General features: G+C 33.1%; 1 protein-coding gene across 5 annotated transcripts in view; it reads right to left on the reverse strand.

Annotated features, from left to right (window-relative positions):
* Positions 1-970: 970 nt before the first annotated feature.
* The window catches only part of LOC128234611 (centrosomal protein of 164 kDa-like), a 50,795-nt gene continuing 31,156 nt past the window's right edge, over positions 971-20,609 (reverse strand). For all 5 annotated transcript variants that reach the window (XM_052948949.1, XM_052948950.1, XM_052948952.1 and 2 more), the window contains 8 exons: positions 20,037-20,201; positions 17,465-17,606; positions 16,175-16,390; positions 14,734-14,851; positions 13,295-13,383; positions 12,503-12,578; positions 8,097-8,312; positions 971-6,436 (listed from right to left, as the gene is read on the reverse strand). In XM_052948949.1, coding sequence (XP_052804909.1) covers positions 6,307-6,436; positions 8,097-8,312; positions 12,503-12,578; positions 13,295-13,383; positions 14,734-14,851; positions 16,175-16,390; positions 17,465-17,606; positions 20,037-20,201 — 1,152 coding nt within the window. In that variant the 3' untranslated portion in view covers positions 971-6,306. The remainder of the gene's footprint in view (positions 6,437-8,096; positions 8,313-12,502; positions 12,579-13,294; positions 13,384-14,733; positions 14,852-16,174; positions 16,391-17,464; positions 17,607-20,036; positions 20,202-20,609) is intronic.

The raw sequence follows: 20,609 nt of genomic DNA on the forward strand, positions 1-20,609 counted from the left end.
AACCCTTATGTTATCATGACCCTGATCAAACACTAACCCTGATGAAACATTAATATGGATTTTACATTGACCCTGATGCAACCATTACCCCAGTACAACCTTCAAGCTGATATAACCTTTACCTGTGCTGATGGAACCTTAACCCTTATGCAACCTTGACCCAGATGCAACCTTGACCCTGATGCAAAAATCACCCTGATGCAACCTTGACCCTGATGTAACAATGACCCTTATACAACCTTGACCCTGATGCAATCTTTACCCAAAGGATGTATAAATCATACAGATATGGAGAACATGTTTTTTTAATATATTATCATAATTGCTTCAAAATATTGAACATTTGGGTAGGGTGTGGAATAGCATGATTGAACAGGGCAGGGTATTTTAAAGTCCTAGGACAATATGTTCCATACCAGTTTTGGAAGAGACATGTATCCTATCAGCAAATGGAACTTTCATCCTGATGCAACCTTATTCCTGGTGCGAACTTGACCCTGATGCAGCCAGGAACCTGAGGCAAACCTTACCTTGATGAAACTATGACCCTGATACAACCTTGACCCTGATGCAACCTTGACCATGATGGAACATATACATTGAGCATATTGCAAATTATCTAGACATGGTGATTTTTTTCACCATATTTTACTTAGAAAGTGTGTCGTTCCAATACCATAGAGAGGACGGACATAAGAATTGTATACGGATACAAACAGATCGGTCAAACAGCAAATTTGGTAATCAATTTTCTGAGGAAAGAAATACATTTCTTCAAATGAGATTGTCAGTTTAGGTCTGGGGATGGTATTCAATTATATTGGTCAAATTATGTGACATTTATGACCAATAAGTCAATAATGTATGCCATAAAAAATGAGTTTGTTGCATTTTGAATACCTCCCTAGATTTTATTTACAGCACAGAAAATGAGTAACGTTCATACAGCGAAATATATAACAACAAAAGGTGAAAATAAGTATTTATTTTGCATAGTAGTTTGATTTTATTCTATTTTTTCTAATTACATTTATATACAATAACATATCAACATATTCATCATCAGCTGTACAATTTATCAAAAATCAATCATTCTGTTTCAAATAAAAAATAAAAGAAAAATAAGACATAAAAATATCTCAATAGGCCATGTTTGACATGTTGTTTGAGGTCTAAAATATACAGGAAAAAAATGTAAAATAACTTAAGGTATACGATGCACAAATAAAATCATCATTATATTATGCCACTGGTTGCTTTTGTAAAACAAATGACTGAAAAAAAAACATTGATAAAGTTACATCAATTTGTATAAAAAAATTAACTGAAATTTGGACGTGAAATGACCTATTCTGCTAACTTCCAAAGTCAAAGATATTGTTTGTAACGTTATTTTCAATTGAACTTTCACAACTTCTTTTTCCTTTCAAGTGCTATCAATTTTTTTTGGACTTCCAGACAGCCAAGATTTGTACATTAGATGATGCATTTGTATGAAATAATGAACACACATGTGTGAAAATAAGTGTTTTCATTATTCTCATGCTTGTAAAAAAAAAACTATTTATCATTACTATTAAAAGGAACAATTTCACATAGGCCTAATATCATTTTTTTTATTGTTTTTCTGATATGCACTATAATTTTGCAAAAGATAACAGTAGACAATGAAATGTCATGCAACATTTAAGGATGTGATTGACCTGGCAGCTAAAGGGCTGAAACCATTTTAGCGATGGGTTTAGGGGGTTCTTTGAGCCCCAAATGTCTCTTTAGAAGCCCTCTCAAGGCTCTCTTGACTTCATATTTGAAGCAAACTTGAATGTCAAAACTGACATGAAATAAAGTATCAACCAAATATTTACTCTTTTTTTTTTTAATCTTGAAATACAATCTTTTTTTTTTTGGGGGGGGGGGGGGTCTGGAGCCATTATTAATAAAAGTATTAATATCACCTTGGCAACCTATGAGGGCTTTTTAATATATTTAGTTTCAGGAAATCATCAAACAGATCATAAATTTTACTAATTAATCTAAAAATTCTCCTTGATTACTTTGTACACAATTTAATTATGCTCTGATATTTTGCTAGGAAGGTATTATTAATTAGTCTAAGGTAAACACAATGAAAGATAAAAAAGCCTCTAAAATGTCAATGAATATTTTAATATATAACTAATTTTTTGAATAGTTCATATTTCTTTATGGTATAGCAGTCAAAGGGAGTTGGGAGTACAATTAATTTCACTGCAGAAAAAGAACAAAAATAAAATCTGGGAAGAATGAATATTAGATTGAAAAGAAAAAAGACAGAATTACTTGAATTTCAAACAAAGGGACAACAAGGGGATAGTTTTATATGAACAGCACTTACAAGAACCGTTAGAAAATCTTCATTTGGCATTTGCACTCTATATACATATTTACAGGCATATATACAAAACGTAACACTTAAGCTTTGAATTTCTGGCTTCAATTTATCCAAAGTAATATGCTTCTTTTATTATATGAATGTTGTGCGATATCTAAGTGTGGTCAACACTTAAATAAATAATCAGTAGAAGGTAAAGTTTAAATGGTAGAAAATAAGGATGATAAAAGAAACATCTACATTTCTTGCATTTACTATAGGGTTTCATCTAGAATAATAGACAATAAGTATGTTTTGATAGGTAAATTATTAAGATACAAGCAGCCTTTAAAATGCTGTGATATTTTAGAAAATTTGATAGATACTGTCCAACACAATCAAATGCCAACATTCACCTGCTTTTATCAGTTAACTATTGTCAAAAACTTGATACAACTAAGGCCAATAACTAGATATAACTAAGGCCAATAACTCCACTTTACTGAGGCCAATAACTAGATATAACTAAGGCCAATAACTCCACTTTACTGAGGCCAATAACTAGATATAACTAAGGCCAATAACTCCACTTTACTGAGGCCAATAACTAGATATAACTAAGGCCAATAACTCCACTTTACTGAGGCCAATAAATAGATATAACTAAGGCCAATAACTCCACTTTACTGAGGCCAATAAATAGATATAACTAAGGCCAATAACTCCACTTTACTGAGGCCAATAAATAGATATAACTAAGGCCAATAACTCCACTTTACTGAGGCCAATAAATAGATATAACTAAGGCCAATAACTCCACTTTACTGAGGCCAATAAATAGATATAACTAAGGCCAATAACTCCACTTTACTGAGGCCAATAACTCAAGTTATCTAAGGTAACTAAGGCCAAAGACTCAAAATAACTGAGGACATTAACTCCTGTTAACTGAGGCCAAAAACCCAAGTTTACTGAGGACAATAATTCCAGTTAACAAAGGCCAATTACTCCAGTTAACAGAGGCCAACAACTGCATTTATCTAAGGACAATAGCTATTTAGCCATGGAAAATAATGCTACCTAACAGCCAATAACTCCAGTTAACTGAGGCCAATACTTCCAGTAAACTGAGGCCAACAACTGCAGTTAACTAAGGTCAAGAACTCCTGTAAATGAACTGCAATAACCCCAGAATTTTGAACTATATTAATGGATCTTGCTAACTCTTAAACTGGTACCCATTGTTATTGCCTGTATTCATGGTATCATGTATATATTCTTACAGTCCTTACACCTTGATATGTAGAAAATTGTCAGTTATTATTCCTGTATGCGGCCTACATGACCAAACTCAATCACTTCTTTTACAAAATGTGTCAAACGGTAAATCTGTTATCATTCATATTTTGAATTTTATGGAAGTAATTACGGAGCTAGCTACGCTTGCTTGTGATTTATTCCATAAAACTCAAAATATTTTGAGTTATGGCAAAAAAGACCATGACCTCACCCCTGAAGATGTCAGCAAGTCTAGGAAAACATCTCAATTTTGTTTATCTTGTAAAATCAGACCAGCAAAAAAGTAGCACATAAAACATAAATATAGGATCTGACACGAGTTGTCATTTAATACAAGATTTTATTAAATATGTTCATGAAATTTGTTAGTAAGCGAATCTCTGGCGAGCTTACTAACAACTTTCATGGACGAGTTTAATAAAATTCTTGAATTAAATGACAACGAGTGTCAGATCTTTTTTATCACATGCTTAAAACGGAGTCTTTATTACCAATTAAGTTCCACTTTCTGAACCGATTGTTTGACAACCAAAGTACTCAGAGTAGAATGTCAACGATGCGCCATATAAATAGTTCCAAATTAAAATGACAAAAGTAACTAGCAAATTAATAAATAATTATCATGCCCATTTAAAGTAAAGAATTTCAAAAATGATACGCTAAATCATAAATTGATATTTAGATTATGAGAATTAAAAAGTCATGGACGGTAATTTGTAAAAGTGTGACAATGAGATTCATATAAAAATACAAAGAAATGCAATCATAGTTGCGATATGTGCAATATTTACAACCTTTGAAAACTATTTCAGAGAGATAGATCCCCGAGATATGTTAACTTTATTTTATTGTCTTAAATGTAAGAATTAACCAGATTTTTTCACTCTTGATCTCAAAATTCATAAGAAAACTTAAAAATAGATATAACATATCAACATAAACATATCACATAAAGCTAAGAATTGAAGACCTCACAATTTTGTTTGTACAATATTGTTTAAGTCTAGACCTAACATAAAAATAACTGGCTTTTACAATTTACCCAAACAAAAATCACAGATTTACATCAAATGAATAAAATATCCTTGTCGATTATATCTGTTGCACAACAAACTTATATAAACTATTGTCTTCTAGTATAATTTACAATATAATAAATAGCCATAATATATGGCGTGATTTGACTGAACTACATGTACAAATTTGTCAAATTCCTCAAATGGCGCTTATACAAAAGAATACCGAAACGAAAGATATTAACTTCAGCACAAGACCATAATTATCTATTACAATATTGACAGTGAACATGACGCCAAACCAGTACAGTGGATTCAAAACTGAATATGTAAAATGTATATATTCATCATTAACTGTTTATTTTGCTGAACTCTTTTTGGCAAAATTGATGTTAATTTTAATTAACAAATCAATATGTTACATAATTCACTGTCTGGGAGCCTTTCAATGTTCTCACATCATCACAACCATTAATGAAGTTATAACACATTGTTACTTAGGCATTATTGCAGTGCAGCACCAAGTTCACACAGACAGTTCTGACTTATCCCAAGTGATATTTAACATATCTATTATGTGTTTTACAATGAGGTTTGCTGAGCTATCAGTGACAATGCATGCCTGAGTGTCAGAGTTTACCATCAGCACCAGAAACACTTTGATTTACACTTTTTCTTGCATTACTTAAACATTCAAATTTGTCAAATTTTAGGTTTATTACAAGCTTTCTCATGCGTCATTGTTCAATGATGTTTTGATGCGCAGTATTTGATATAACAGTTGACGTCAAAATAATCCTTAAAAATATTACATTCTTGCAAAGTTGCAATATTTTATATAATTCTGATTTTGATCCTTCTGTTATGAAATTTCATGACTTAAAATCATATACAACCACAACCACTCATCTTCCATGGGGGGTGGAAGAGCGATTTTTACAGCACTGGTCACATGACCAGAAAAAACATATATCTGGTATCTGAGAAAACATAACATTCAGATGTATTTGTCATAAGCAGTGTGTTGTTTACCAACACCATCAAAACAGGTGCCTGGGCCAGTATTCAATATTGGTCTTATCCTTAGACATGCCTCAGTGATTCCATTCAGCCTATTGGTCAGCTAAATATACAGGCCAATCAAAACACTCAGTTTCTAATATTAAATTAAAGTCAAACAAAGTTGCTTATTGAATACGCTCCCTCGCTGGACTGCTACAAAACCCACTGTATTGAGAAATATGACTTTACAAATAGCTTTTTTAGCACTGAGTGTGAACTAACACAAAGCTGGTTGTCATTCAGCCATTCTTTTTTATACTTGGTTAATAAATACTAGCACATGGTTGTATAATCCAATGGATTACTTTGACCACCTCTGACAAAAACAACCCCTAACATGAGACCTGGCAAAATGAATGTTCATCTCGCATCATGTTAATTCTACGCGCTAACCACCTTTAACGTGTCTATTCAACATCTGCTGTACCATTTTCTACAAACTAGTGTGTTTTATGCATATAAATGTGACATAAGCACTTCGCATGAAAACGATACCAATGCCAATTCAAAATCTGACATGCTTTAATCAGTAAAGCATTTAATAAATAGAAATAAAACAAATGACAAAGTGTTGTAATGCTAGAATTTTCGGACTCGTATTTCATCGTTTTCGTCCAATTCCAATCGAACTCCGCCTGTTCGTCGTGTCGGGGTTGAACATGATACAGGTTCCGATACTTTATTATCTGAGCCTCCGGGTAAACTTGTGCTAATCAAAGGTTAAGGAAAATATATGCATATGAAAAAAAGCAAAAACATACGGAAATTTACACCTTTTTTGATAAGTTTTAGCCTGAACTTGGATATCCAACAACAACTAATCATTATTGGGTGGGTACATTTTGGTATTGTAATAGAGCTAGATTTTTAATGATGTAATGTTCTTAGAATTAATGGATTAAAGCTTTTCTTTTTGATAGTACGTTCTTACAATTGTAATGAATTAGGGCTTTTTATGAGGTAAAAGTTATGTTTTTACAATGCCATGGATTAAGGCTTTTTATGAGGTAGAAGTAACGTTCTTACAATGCAATGGATTAGGGCTTTTTATGAGGTAGAAGTAACGTTCTTACAATGCAATGGATTAGGGCTTTTTATGAGGTAGAAGTAACGTTCTTACAATGCAATGGATTAGGGCTTTTTATGAGGTAGAAGTAACGTTCTTACAATGCAATGGATTAGGGCTTTTTATGAGGTAGAAGTAACGTTCTTACAATGCAATGGATTAGGGCTTTTTATGAGGTAGAAGTAACGTTCTTACAATGAAATGGATTAGGGCTTTTTATGAGGTAGAAGTAACGTTCTTAAAATGCAATGGTCTAAGGCTTTTTATGAGGTAGAAGTAACGTTCTTAAAATGCAATGGTCTAAGGCTTTTTATGAGGTAGAAGTAACGTTCTTACAATGCAATGGATTAGGGCTTTTTATGAGGTAGAAGTAACGTTCTTACAATGCAATGGATTAGGGCTTTTTATGAGGTAGAAGTAACGTTCTTACAATGCAATGGATTAGGGCTTTTTATGAGGTAGAAGAAACGTTCTTAAAATGCAATGGTCTAAGGCTTTTTATGAGGTAGAAGTAACGTTCTTACAATGCAATGGATTAGGGCTTTTTATGAGGTAGAAGTAACGTTCTTAAAATGCAATTGTCTAAGGCTTTTTATGAGGTAGAAGTAACGTTCTTACAATGCAATGGATTAGGGCTTTTTATGAGGTAGAAGTAACGTTCTTAAAATGCAATGGTCTAAGGCTTTTTATGAGGTAGAAGTAATGTTCTTACAATGTCATGGTCTAAGGGTTTTTATGAGGTAGAAGTAATGTTCTTACAATGTAATGGTCTAAGGGTTTTTATGAGGTAGAAGTAATGTTCTTACAATGTCATGGTCTAAGGCTTTTTATGAGGTAGAAGTAATGTTCTTACAATGTAATGGTCTAAGGCTTTTTATGAGGTAGAAGTAACATTCTTACAATGAAATGGATTAAGGCTTTTTATGAGGTAGAAGTAACGTTCTTACAATGTAATGGATTAAGGCTTTTTACGGGGTAGTAACATTTTACAATGTAATGGATTATGGCTCTTTTACTTGTTTTTATCAGTTATGGCTAAGTGTTTGCACAGCCATGACAAAAACAACAATCACCAAAAACACGAAGACTATGACAATAACTCAACTTTTTTTCTTCCAAAAAGCAGACAAGCTTAGAATGGCATTGCATCCATTCCTTATATATAAGACCACTCATATAATTTTCCTCTAACTCTTCCAACCCCTTGGTATTAAATTTGTTAATAAACCAATGCCTTCTCTAACAAGCTTGTATAACATTCAATAATCTTCCTCAGAAATAGTCATAATAATAATAAGGATACACAGATCCTGCATCAGATGCAGGGGCCTTTGAATAGGTTGGACCGAAACTCAAATCCTGCTGGAACTTCCTCAACCAGTCTTTCTGTTCCGCTAGACGTTCGTCCGTTGAAAACTTGGACTGGAAACCGTTCGTTGTTGACGTAAAGGGGGGTGGGGTGACTGAGTGGCCTGACGGACCGTCATACAGGCTGGAGCGGAAATTACGCAGCTGCTCTCTGAAAGACAATAAAATGATTTCAGTTTTGACACATTTACATTACGCTGTAGCGTAAAGTTGTCCAGTGTATTCTTAAAATTCTTACAATGAGACTATCCTTTGTTTTTTTAAGATATGATTGAGTGATGAATGGACATAAACTGCAGAGGCTCGCATAACATATTTGCTTTACTTAGCAGGTCAACTGCACTTATAGACTGATAGTTTATCATAGAACCTCAGGTTAGAAGATCATTAAGTACCAGGTCATGGCCATATATATGAATTGACTCAGTCACGTTTGCACAAAATACTTGGCTCATTTGATTGGCCTGTTGTAAAATTAATCTCTTGAAAACCATCTTTTAGTTTATCACACAAAGTCACAAAGTACTCAAGAGTAAATTATTTTCTCAGGTGGCAATTCCGAAAACATGACGTGAATTACCAATGTGGTTTATTTTCCCAGAATTTAGCTCTGAAGTAAATCTGCAACCACTCTTTTTAATGATATTTAATGGTTTTTTTATCACGTTATTGTCCTCTACATTAAGCATGTTTTTACTTTGTATTCAATAAATTTAAAAACCCTCAGGTGGTGATCATTAATAAGATTGAATATAAATTTTCCACATCAGTTGAATTTCCAGGAAAATGTTTCCCGATCAGAAATGTTAAAAAGTGTATATTTGTGTCAACTTTATATCCTCAGATTTTTAGTACAAATTGTTAAAACAAGAAGGTCATGAGGGCCCTAGATTGCTCGCCTGAGTTCAATAGCTCATTATTGCTTTCAAGCAAACACTAACAACAAAGTTGATGACTCTTCACTATTTATATAGTTGAGTCTTATACAATTATTTTTTTAGCTCAAAGGTGAAGAAAACTGCGAAATTATAGAAACACTTTCCAGGCCACTTCCTGGGGAGAAAATTCTCCTGGATGCTCAGACCAACAGACAGCTTAAATACTAGACCCCTTTCACTGATTAATTAAAGTTTCATGCTAAATAACTAAGCTGGTGAGATGGCTTTATCATCATTGGAATATGCTAATGTAATATACGAGGGGCTTTCAAAAAATGCGTAGAGACAGTACATAAAACATCTAATGGAGGTACAAATTATATAATTATTTATACACCAAAAGGAATCTTCAAAAAAAAAAATCTCTCAATATACAAATTTTCATACAGGTTCAATTTTGCTTGATGTAGTTATATTTTAAAAAAGGTTAGGTAGAGCAAGACAGAAAATTACAATGACGCCAGGCAACATTGTTTTAGTTTGTAATATAACGTTATTTCATTTTCAGTTTTCACTCATGGTCATTTTGATGGTGTTAAAAAAGCAAGATTTTCTATGACACCTTCAAACTTTGACATTAAACAAATATACAAGTTGTGTGGTCCTGTCACCTGTATGTAATCTTAGAGCACTTTGGAACAAAAAGTTTACAGAAATGATATTTTTATGAAAAATATACTACTGTTCTGTATACATTTCACCATCATGCATTTCTATCAAGCTTGATTCTTAGAAAATTTGGGTCAGATTTGTTTATCATTTTTATATTTTACCAAGAACGTATTAGAGCAGTCAGTCATAGTTTGGTGGCATTGTATGAATGTATATATGTATACCGGTAATCTAAAACATTTACATACAACCCCATTTTAGCCTTTTGTATTCAAACAATCTTCAAAATACCAAAGAGTCAATGCGTTTGACATTTTTCTTGCAGTTCATATAAAATAATAAAGAATTTGTATTCTCCCCAAATCTCATTAGAAAACTTTTTAAGGTATTAAAAAAGTCTGCATATTTAATTGATTGCCCTTGCACAAAACCAGCTATGTGGACATATTATCAATGGATCACAACATCTTGATCAGTTTGGTAGAGTGAAAGAATATTTCTGTGGGATTGTTTCAAAATTTGATCAAAAATCTCTAGTTTTTCACAATAGCCATAATGGGAAAACCAACCCTTATGCCTGTGTTGGCAATGTTTAACACAACGTATAAATAACAGAATGCAATCAGTTAAGGTAGATTAAAGCAACTGTTGGCATTATGGACAAGGGATGGATGACAAGCATCCATGAACCCATACCTTGGTACCTTCTGGTATTTATCCCACACATTCACCCCTAAAGCACTCACTGACACTTAGTGCACAGGTGAGCTAAAAATGACAAAAATGCACTGCTGAAAAATAAAATTCTTAGAAAATGCTTATAAAACTAATCTGTCATTAAAACCCACACACTTAGCTCCACACTTCCAAATTAAGAAGAACATCAATCAAAGTTATTTTTTTGTGTTTTGAAATGACAATGCCAGAATTTATGCTTCACATTATATTTATATTATGATTAAACATTATTTTTGTATATATTTGCACCACTTATTTCTTACCTCTTCTATAAAAAGCAAAAAGTTAATTTGGTAATTTAAGAATCACAAAGTATCCATAATTTTCTTAAATTGACTTTCCAATGACACTAATATTTCAGGCAAACTACTTAAATCATGCAATTTTAAATGACCTCATTTGTTAAACAATTAAACTGTGCATAAATAAAATAAATAATCAGTCACTCTTAACTTAAACCTATGAATAAGATACAATTCTACACGCTATAAATACTTAATAATTTTCTTGAACGATTTTGATGAAACAAAATTGCATAATCACCGTATTATTTTAGGAAATGAATTTGGTATTTTGTGGTTTACACACCATGTAATATAGACTGCGTAAATAACAGTTTAAAACTGTAGTAACTGATATGAAAATGTCTTCTGTTTTATTAAGCATAATTTGACACTGCATCTTGTTGGCATTTCTTGTAATCTAAACTAAATTGAGGTTGAATTTCATTTTCTCCCAAAATGTCCCCACAATAATAACAAAATAAAATTACTTAAAGTAAATTATCTTGAATTTAAATCTATTAGGAATGAGAATGATGTAACAATGTTAATTAAAGTTAGCAAATTTGTTAAAATAATCTATTTTTTTTTCTTAAAAACGTTGCAAAATCCATGCATTAATGGTATATTAAAATAAGAACAGTACTTATATTACCACAAGTGTTGTTGTTTTTTTTACCTTTTCTTTGTTTGATTATGTTAGCTGTACTTAAAAACCTAATCGCCTGGATGAACATTTTATACCTGTAATTTGTATTACATGTATTTACCTCTGTTCTCATATTGTATGTGTCGAGTGTAAAATAAAATAAAACTGGTAAAATAATAGAAAAATGTACTACATGTACACAGAACGTTCAAAATCCAAAATAGGTGAATGTAAGTCAAAATATGCAAGTACACAGAGTCATGCATGCATTCGAATGCCTGTTTGAATGCCAGGGCACTTCTTAAAATAGCACAAGCAAAATGAACAATTATTGTTTTTAGTGCAAAACTAATAAGATAAGCATGAAAAATAGTTAAAAGCTTGTTATAAATCTCATAAATATAATCTAGGAAGTTTAAAGGAAAAAATATTACTATTACAATGATTCTGAATTGTGAGAAAAAAAAATGACATAGGGGAAATAATACAACATAGACTTTGATTGAAAATATATCAAATGAATAACTGACAAGGTGCTGAAAAGCAAATAACAGAAGTATTAAATTTGCACGATGCCAATTTTAATGAACTTAAAATTCTTTTTTGTCCAAATGTGAAATACGTAGCCTTACTATGGAATCATGTTTTCTTACCGTAATGTGATTAAATCTCGTAGAGAGGGATATATTGTCAAAATCCTTTTTGCAGAGTAACAAAGAAGAGAATTAAAGTTTTCAATGAGTATTAATGTGAATAACTAAAAATACTGCTAATTTGGTATCTATAGATTCTGTCGGTGTTTTTGATTTTTTTCCACCATTTTTTCAAGGTTTTAAAGTCATGTTTAAAGTTTGCTTACAATTATATTCTTATGTTTTTAATGAGTGCTACTTCAAAAATTGATAAACAACAAAAAGTCGCAATCTTATGCGTAGTTTGATAAACACCTAAATACAAGTTTGTAGTCACTGCATAATTCAACATCTTTATTTGTAAAACAAGGCACATTTGTACCCTCTAAGAAAATCCCACTACTGTTATTACCTAAGTGTTAGAAATAATATTATACTAACTAGTATTCAACTAGCATATTTTGTTGAAGGGTAACTAAGGGTTACCTTACCTTACAGGGGTGTGGCCAAATGACGTTCCGCCCATGGGCACAAAACTTGTTGAGCTGCTTAAAGGAGGCTTTCGATCTGAAATCATACAAATTGAAAGATTGATTATTTATGAACTTTTGAATTATGTCCAACCCTGTTGTTTATATATATGCAATAGACCAGAGAAAATGTTATTAAGATTGTCATCCGGATTGATTTATCAATTACAACCAATTTTTCCACCATTAACTTTACCTCTTCACTATAATGCAGAATTTAAGGACATATAAAATTTGGGAGAGCTAGTTGTAAGATTATCATATTAGGTTTTGGAGCAAAGTGTTCAGACAGAATGTTATCCTGGTTAGAGCTGTCCTGGTTCTTAAACATGCACCAGAGTATAGCACTGTCAAACTGGACCCTAATTAAACATTCCTTATAGTGGACAATTATTTTTCTTTGGATTCATCCAAGTTGGTTAATGAGAACTGCCCATGTTTCATTGAAGGATCTTAGTCGCAACTTCAATAAACTAACATCTGTATAAATGTCACATTGGGGAACAAGTTCATATTCTTAATTTTTTAATATTTGAGATCGTTCCTAATACTGGCTAAAGTTCAATTCATGCCAATATGTAGCAAAACACACAAAAATATGACAATGAGATTAAATTTCAATTCAAGATTCAGATAGACTTAGACCTTTATTGAAACAAGCCCCTGGTTTCTATGCAGGAAGGGACTCGAAAGTGATTAATATCAACAATATCAACAAATTAGCTAAAATAGGTAACAATACTTAATGCCAACCTCCAAAATATTTTCTCCACTTCCGTTCTAGTGATTGTTCCGCATTCAAAACCAGGCTTGCATAGTCTACTTTATGTTGTGGATTATATCTGAAACAAATCAAGCAAAATCATACATGAAGAGCCACAAGATGTAGAATACATATTAATTTCACAACGTTTTGTTTATATAGCAGATAGGAAATAAATCACTGTAATGAGCTTTTAATGAAGAGGTATCAAAATCGAGACAGCTTATTGATCTAAAGCAGGAGTGTTTTAGGATCTTACCCAAGGGCCAACACCAGCGACTGATTGAAACATGCAATTAATAACTTCTGGTCTCGTTCTGATTATTCCTGATCTTTTTTAATAAATCATAATTTAAGGTCGATGAGTACAGAATTTACCCATTCTTTTTTCCCTCTGTAGTTATTGTCATTAATAATGGATGAAGTGGAGAGCTATCAGTATACAATCTTAGAATCCTCATAAAAGTTTCATGTAGGTGATGAAAAAAATAAGACAGAATTTTTGTTTAATTAAGGTTCAATTAATGATTGATTTGTATTATTTGTGTGTTCGTGCAGTTTGAAATCATGAGCATGTTATCTGTAGATTTTAAATAATAAAGAATTTCAGGTAAAATTAAGGAAAACAATCGGTTATTATGACATATTTAACATCTGGAAAAAAGGAACTAGAAACATCATTTTCTATTGGTCAAATAATGCCACACTTTTCAAATCAGAGTGCAGCAATGAAATAAATTATTATGTCATAACACTGAGCAGATCATGCAAAGCAACTGTCAGTTTTCTCTCCATGGAATAGCCATGGGATATGTAAATATTGCACTATAATGGCAGCAGTATGAATGGAAACTTCACTGCAACTGGTGGGGCTGGCTTGAGTCTGCTCTAGGTATCAACATTATGTATAATAATCTGTCAGATCCCATAGGCTACCCATTATTTCATTTAACCTGATATTAAATTTCATAAATGACGTGGCAGTCATGAAATAATGTCTTTTTTAATTTTAATATATAACTAAATTACCGTACCTAAAGTACCGTAATAACTTTTAAGATAGTCATAAATGAATAGTGTTTAAGGTAAAATGATCGGTAAACTGTCTTCATTATAATTTTAGTGATGTTTTAAGTTGTTGTCATAAGAAATCATCAAATAAGTATTTAATGATAAAATCATAATATCATATTCATCTCCATTAAATAAAAGATCTATGGTTTTGCTAAGGCTCATTTTTATCAATTTTAGATTTATTATTTTAATATTGTGCTAAATAGCCACGTGTGAGGATCCTCTTTATAGAGAGAAAAGTTATAATGGCGTCAACTGGTGGTAGGGATGGAGACTGAATTATATAATTACTACACATGTATAAATGATAGTATGATAATGCAGAAGATATATAACATTGAATCCAACTACTTACAGGTATGGGTTAGAGCCCATGTTTGAGGTGTTGTTGTTGTTGGGTCTCCATGCCTGGATGGGCAAGGAGCTAGCCAGGGTGCTGTGAAGGGAGGGGGCAGCTGGGAGATGGTTACCTCCTGAAATACAGATGCATATTGAAATTGCTATTCTCTAAAAATAATCCAAGGGGTTGTTGTTGTTTTAAACAGTATGTATGTAGAGGCTGAATAGGCAACAACCTGAATAGATATCAGCCTGAATGGGTAAAATTCTGAATAAATAACAGCCTCAATAACCAACAGCCTGAATAGGTAATGACCTGAATAGATATCAGCATGAATAGATAACAGACTGAATAAGTAACACCCTGAATGAAATCACCCTGAATAGGTAACAGCCTGAATAATAACACCCTGAATAGGTTACAGTCTGAATAAATAACACCCTGAATAGGTTACAGTCTGAATAAATAACACCCTGAATAGGTAACACCCTGAATATATAATACCCTGAATAGGTAACAGCCTGAATATATTACACCCTGAATAGGTAACAGCCTTAATAAATAACACCCTGAATATGTAACACCCTGAATAGATAATACCCTGAATAGGTAACAGCCTGAATATATTACACCCTGAATAAGTAACAGCCTTAATTAATAACACCCTGAATATGTAACACCCTGAATAGATAATACCCTGAATAGGTAACAGCCTGAATATATAAAACCCTGAAAAGGTATCACCCTGATAAAATAACAGCCTGAAAAGATAACAGTCTGAATAGATAACAGAACTTTTATTAGGCATAAACATTAACATGTCCGTAGCCAAATGCATATATATATATACATTCACTTTGAATAGGTAAAACCCTCAATAGATTATACCCTAAATATGTAACACCCTGAATATATAATACCCTGAATAGGTAACAATCTGAATAGATAATGCCCCGAATAAGTAACACCCTGAATAGATAATACCCCGAATAGGTAACAGCCTGAATGAATAACACCCTGAATAGGTAACACCCTGAATAGATAATACCCTGAATAGGTAATATCCTGAATAGATAATACCCTGAATAGGAAACAGCCTGAATAGATAATATCCTGAATAGGTAACACCCTTACTAAGTCAATGTCAGGTTTTGCTGCTTAGTGATGTGCCATCTAAACAGGTATGACCTGGACTTCACTTCCTTATAATATATAAGGTTTTGAGAAACATAACTGGTTTGTGTGATTTCTGATATATTCTTATACACAACCAAATCCATATTAGGTCAAATTTATTATTTGTTTCTGATTTCATTGCCATAAGTATAGGGTACAAAGGTCAGGATAGTATTAATTAGAAAAGTTGTGTCTTAATATCCTTTCCGCTCAGAAAAACAGTTGCCATATTGTCTGGGCACATTCACACAAACCACATTTTTACTCTGTTTTGCCTTACCGTTAGTATTTGATACAGGTGGTACAGGGGTACTGGAGGCACTGTTACTCCCCATGTGTTGTATCACTCTGGACAGTTCCATATTGATTCTCAACAGGGACTTAGCCAGTGGATCATTTTGGTCCAGTCCATTTCTGCCATCCATAGGGGGGACACGTCCAGTGGACTGGGCAGACACCATGGCACCTTGAGATGGCTCGATCTGCTTGTGTAATGCTGAAAAATAAGTGAAATAGTAACTGTTTTGTTAAAAAAATAGGTGAAATGGTGAGTGCTATGCTGAAAAATAGGTGAAATGGTGACTGCTATGCTGAGAAAAAGGTGAAAAGGTCTCTGTTTTGCTGAGAAGTAGGTGAAATAGTGGCTGTTATGTCGAGAAATAGGTAATATAGTGAGTGTTATGTTGAAAAATTGGTGAAAAGGTGTCTGTTATGCTGAGCTATAGCTGAAATAGTGACTGTTATATTGAGAAAAAGGTAAAATTATAACTGTTATGTCAAGAAATAGGTAATATAGTGACTGTTATGTTGAAAAATTGGTGAAAAGGTGTCTGTTATGCTGAGCTATAGCTGAAATGGTGACTGTTATGTTGAGAAATTGGTGAAATAGTGACTGTTATGTTGAAAAATAGGTGAAATGGTGACTGTTATGCTGAGAATGAGGTGAAGTAGTGACTTTATGTGAGGAAAAATAATAGGTGAAGTAGTGATCGTAATGTTGAAAAAATTGGTGATATAGTGAATGTGAAGCTGAGCAATAGTGACTCATTAAGCTTTTATGTTTAATGTAACTTGGAAATGTTTTGCTTTTAGTATTTTACAACGATTGTGAAGAAAGCTATGATAGCTTATACTAAGTCACTCTCGTTGGCACGATGTTACGCAACATTATGGTCTAGTGTTGTGGGGAAACCCGAGTACCCGAAGAAAATCCACTTGTCTGGCTTGGTGAACACTTACCAAACTCACATGCGCCAAGGCCGGGAATCGAACCCGTTTTGCTTTTACCCTTAATAATGAATGGATTGCACTTTAGGGCCACAGTTAATTAATACTTTGTTTGGTATTTCCCCAACCCCATTTTTAGGTGTGGGTAAGTAAGTCCTTTTATCGTTTTTCTTCTTAATTTTGTAATGAATGGGGAAATAATATATGAGCATCAGAGAAGCCAGAAATATTTGAGTAATTTCCACTGAAGTAATTTCCATTAGACTAGAACTCAGAACTGTGGCCATTATTAAGAAGCTCACATCAAAAATTATTTTGATGAATCTTAATCTCTCCAACGCACCTTGAAGGACGTTATCGAGGCTATTATCTGTGCTACTGATCCCGCTACTGGCCTCATCATCACTCAGATCAAGGTTTGGTATCTTCGCTGGCTTGTAGTTGTGCTCAAATGGGCTCCAGTCCAGGTCTGAGTCACTGTTGTACTGTAATAAAGACAGTGGCTCTCAGTCAATATCTTTTTGTAACACAAGAATATTTCCTCAAATCAAATCTACACGCCTGTTGTGAATGCAAAGGTCATTACGATCTTGACTTTAGAAGTACTGACTTCAAAATCAAAAGCTTAGGGGGGTCAACTACGAACATGATAAATGTTCACGCCAAGTTTTCTAAAGCAAGTCATTCCAAAGTTCTATCAATTTGATATGAAAGTGAGGACCCCACACTGTGGATATTGTCTACCTACAAAGTTATCCCTATGTGTCTACCATGCTTTGGGTTAACACAAAAAGCATCAACTATATGGCTTGGAGTTAAACATTTGGCTATTTAGGTATGAGACATTATTACATTATATTACAAATATATGGTAAGTAGTTTAGGATGTTTCGCTGCCTATGTAAACTACGGTTCATTTCTGAGTCAAACTTGTAAAATTTGTAAAATAGACAAGGGCTTTTCAGGCCTGTGTCAGATCAATGATATACAGATAAATGGTTAACAAGTAGTTTGGTATCTTGGCTGCTGTGTGCCGGAACTAAAATGAACTTCCATTTGCTGTTATACTGTAGCAATGAAATAGACGCTATTACCTAAGCCATCTTTCAATAGAATAACTACAGAACAAGAAAGCACCCAGGTGCCAAAGAATGATATAGAATGAACCTATAGAGTTTCATTATAAAAGTGAATAGAGGGCATAAAATGTCAAACCAAACCCCAGATGTACACCTTTCCTTGCTTGACCATACATGTATCATATACACAAGGTTTCATGAGTGTAAAGAAAATACTTCCAGAAATAATTATGCAACCAACTAGGTTATTCTCATTTTTAACAAAGTAAAGGGCCATAACTATGGTCAGACTGAATGGAATCCAATGGGAAAACTAGGAGAACATAGAACATTTCTAGTATTTCTGGACAGACATGCAGATGGACATACAAGAAGCAAATCGCATGACCCCCACCACCTCCCTCTTTAATATGGGTATATAAACATCAGTATTACATTAGTGGTTAAATTAACGTTATAACTCATTATAAATTTTAAATAAACATATATCTATTTTTCAAATGAAGTATTAACAAGCCTAATCTATTGTGTGAATGTAATTCAAGTTCCAGGTTAAGTAACATAGTAAAAAGTATTCAATAAGAAGATATAATATCAAATCGAATCTAAATCACGCTTTTAAATACTCATCTTTCATTAAAGTAAAAAATAATAAAACCCTTCTTAATGACCATATTTTTTTATGAAACCCATAAACAGCACTGATATTTTTTATTTTCATTCTTTAATCTGTGAAAATTGAGTCACTGATATATCTGCTGAATTTACACAGATGCTTCCAATAAGAACTGGTGAAAATGGATCCAATATATCATATTTTGTGACTTGTATCATTTCCTGACATTACAATATATATCACATTCCTACATTTCATCATAGTTCACAGTCATGTACTGGTGCGAGTGTAAAAAGTTTAGTAAGAAAAACTCTTTATAATGGATGAATACCAGGAATTTATGTTTGACATGCATAAGTTACAATAATTGACAGGTGATGACATTTTACTTATTTTATTTAACATGCACATGTTTAAGTTTACTTGGAACACAAGGTGGGCCAACTATATGACTCTGTGACAACTAACAAGAGTGTGGTTAAATGAGCACCAATGCATGGTACTTTGTTTTAGTCAAACATGGGGCATAACTCATTAGCTAATTAAGCCAGAGTTTAGGACCTTGCTGGTCTCTTGCAACATATGTACCAAGTTTCACATAAATATCTTTAACAGTTTTTGAATTAAGGCCAATTTTAAAGTTTTTGCACTATGACAACACAGATGACAAAATGGCTACAATGTCCCAATTGTTTTCTTCTAGAAACAAAGATTCTAAAATTCATTCTAAAAGTGACATCATGAGCTCTTTGCTTAACATTCACCATAACAACTTTTGAAACTAACACACTTACATACAGATATAGCAGTAATCACGGTGCCCATTCAGTCTGCTTTGGAAAACCTGAACAATATCCAGTAGACCTACATCAGGCTCTTGAGCCTGTCTAACCTAAAACCTGGGACAATGATGCAATTTTCGTGTTAGGGACCCCCATTTTCAACTTGCTGTTCATCCCTTGAACCCCTTAACTAAACTTTGAGTATAAACCTTTGCATTGGGACCCCATAACATTTCAAGAGACCCCTACTTTGGCAGTCATTAGAGTACTAGCAGCCCCAACTGAAAATCCCTAGGGAAAACCTTGCATTTGGTTTAACACCAACTTATATTTATATGAAATTTTACTTAAAAAAGCATGTGGGTACCAAACCTTTGTCTAATTCCCTAAGGCACCACTAATAATTCAAATACTTGCAAATATTGAATGAAAACTTACATCATTTGAGGCCCTGTTCTTCAGCCTATTAAGGTATCGCTCTTTCTCCTTGACAAGCCTGTTACCAGCGTTCATCTGGGTTGCAATACGGTCAAGCTCCATCGCTTCCTTCTCCAGGTTCTGTTTGACGTCGTCCAATACATGGGCACTTTCAGGGGACAGGGTCTGAAATAAAAGAATTATTAACAGAAGCACCCTAAGTGGATAGCAGCATTTGGCCATTTGTTGCAGCAATTGTAAGTGGCCTTGCAAATGCAAATATTGTCACTGGTACCATATGCACTAATTTCCCAACGATTTTAAACAGTTTTGAATTTATGGCCAATTAGTATACAGATTTTGCTTCATATTGACCGCTCAAGTTTTAACACTGTTTGTCAACTAAGCGACAATCTTTATGGCTATTTGTTAAACAATTATACCGACAACTAAAGAATAAACATCAAAAACTCATGCCACATCTTCAAAGATGAAGGATGATATAGACCAACATATACATGACGGTTAAATTAAAAATTTAAAACATAATAACACTTTATTTGACACTACATTATAATACTAAACATGGTAACA

This window comes from Mya arenaria, chromosome 5, assembly GCF_026914265.1.
Source record: "Mya arenaria isolate MELC-2E11 chromosome 5, ASM2691426v1".
NCBI classification, from domain to species: Eukaryota; Metazoa; Mollusca; class Bivalvia; order Myida; family Myidae; genus Mya; species Mya arenaria.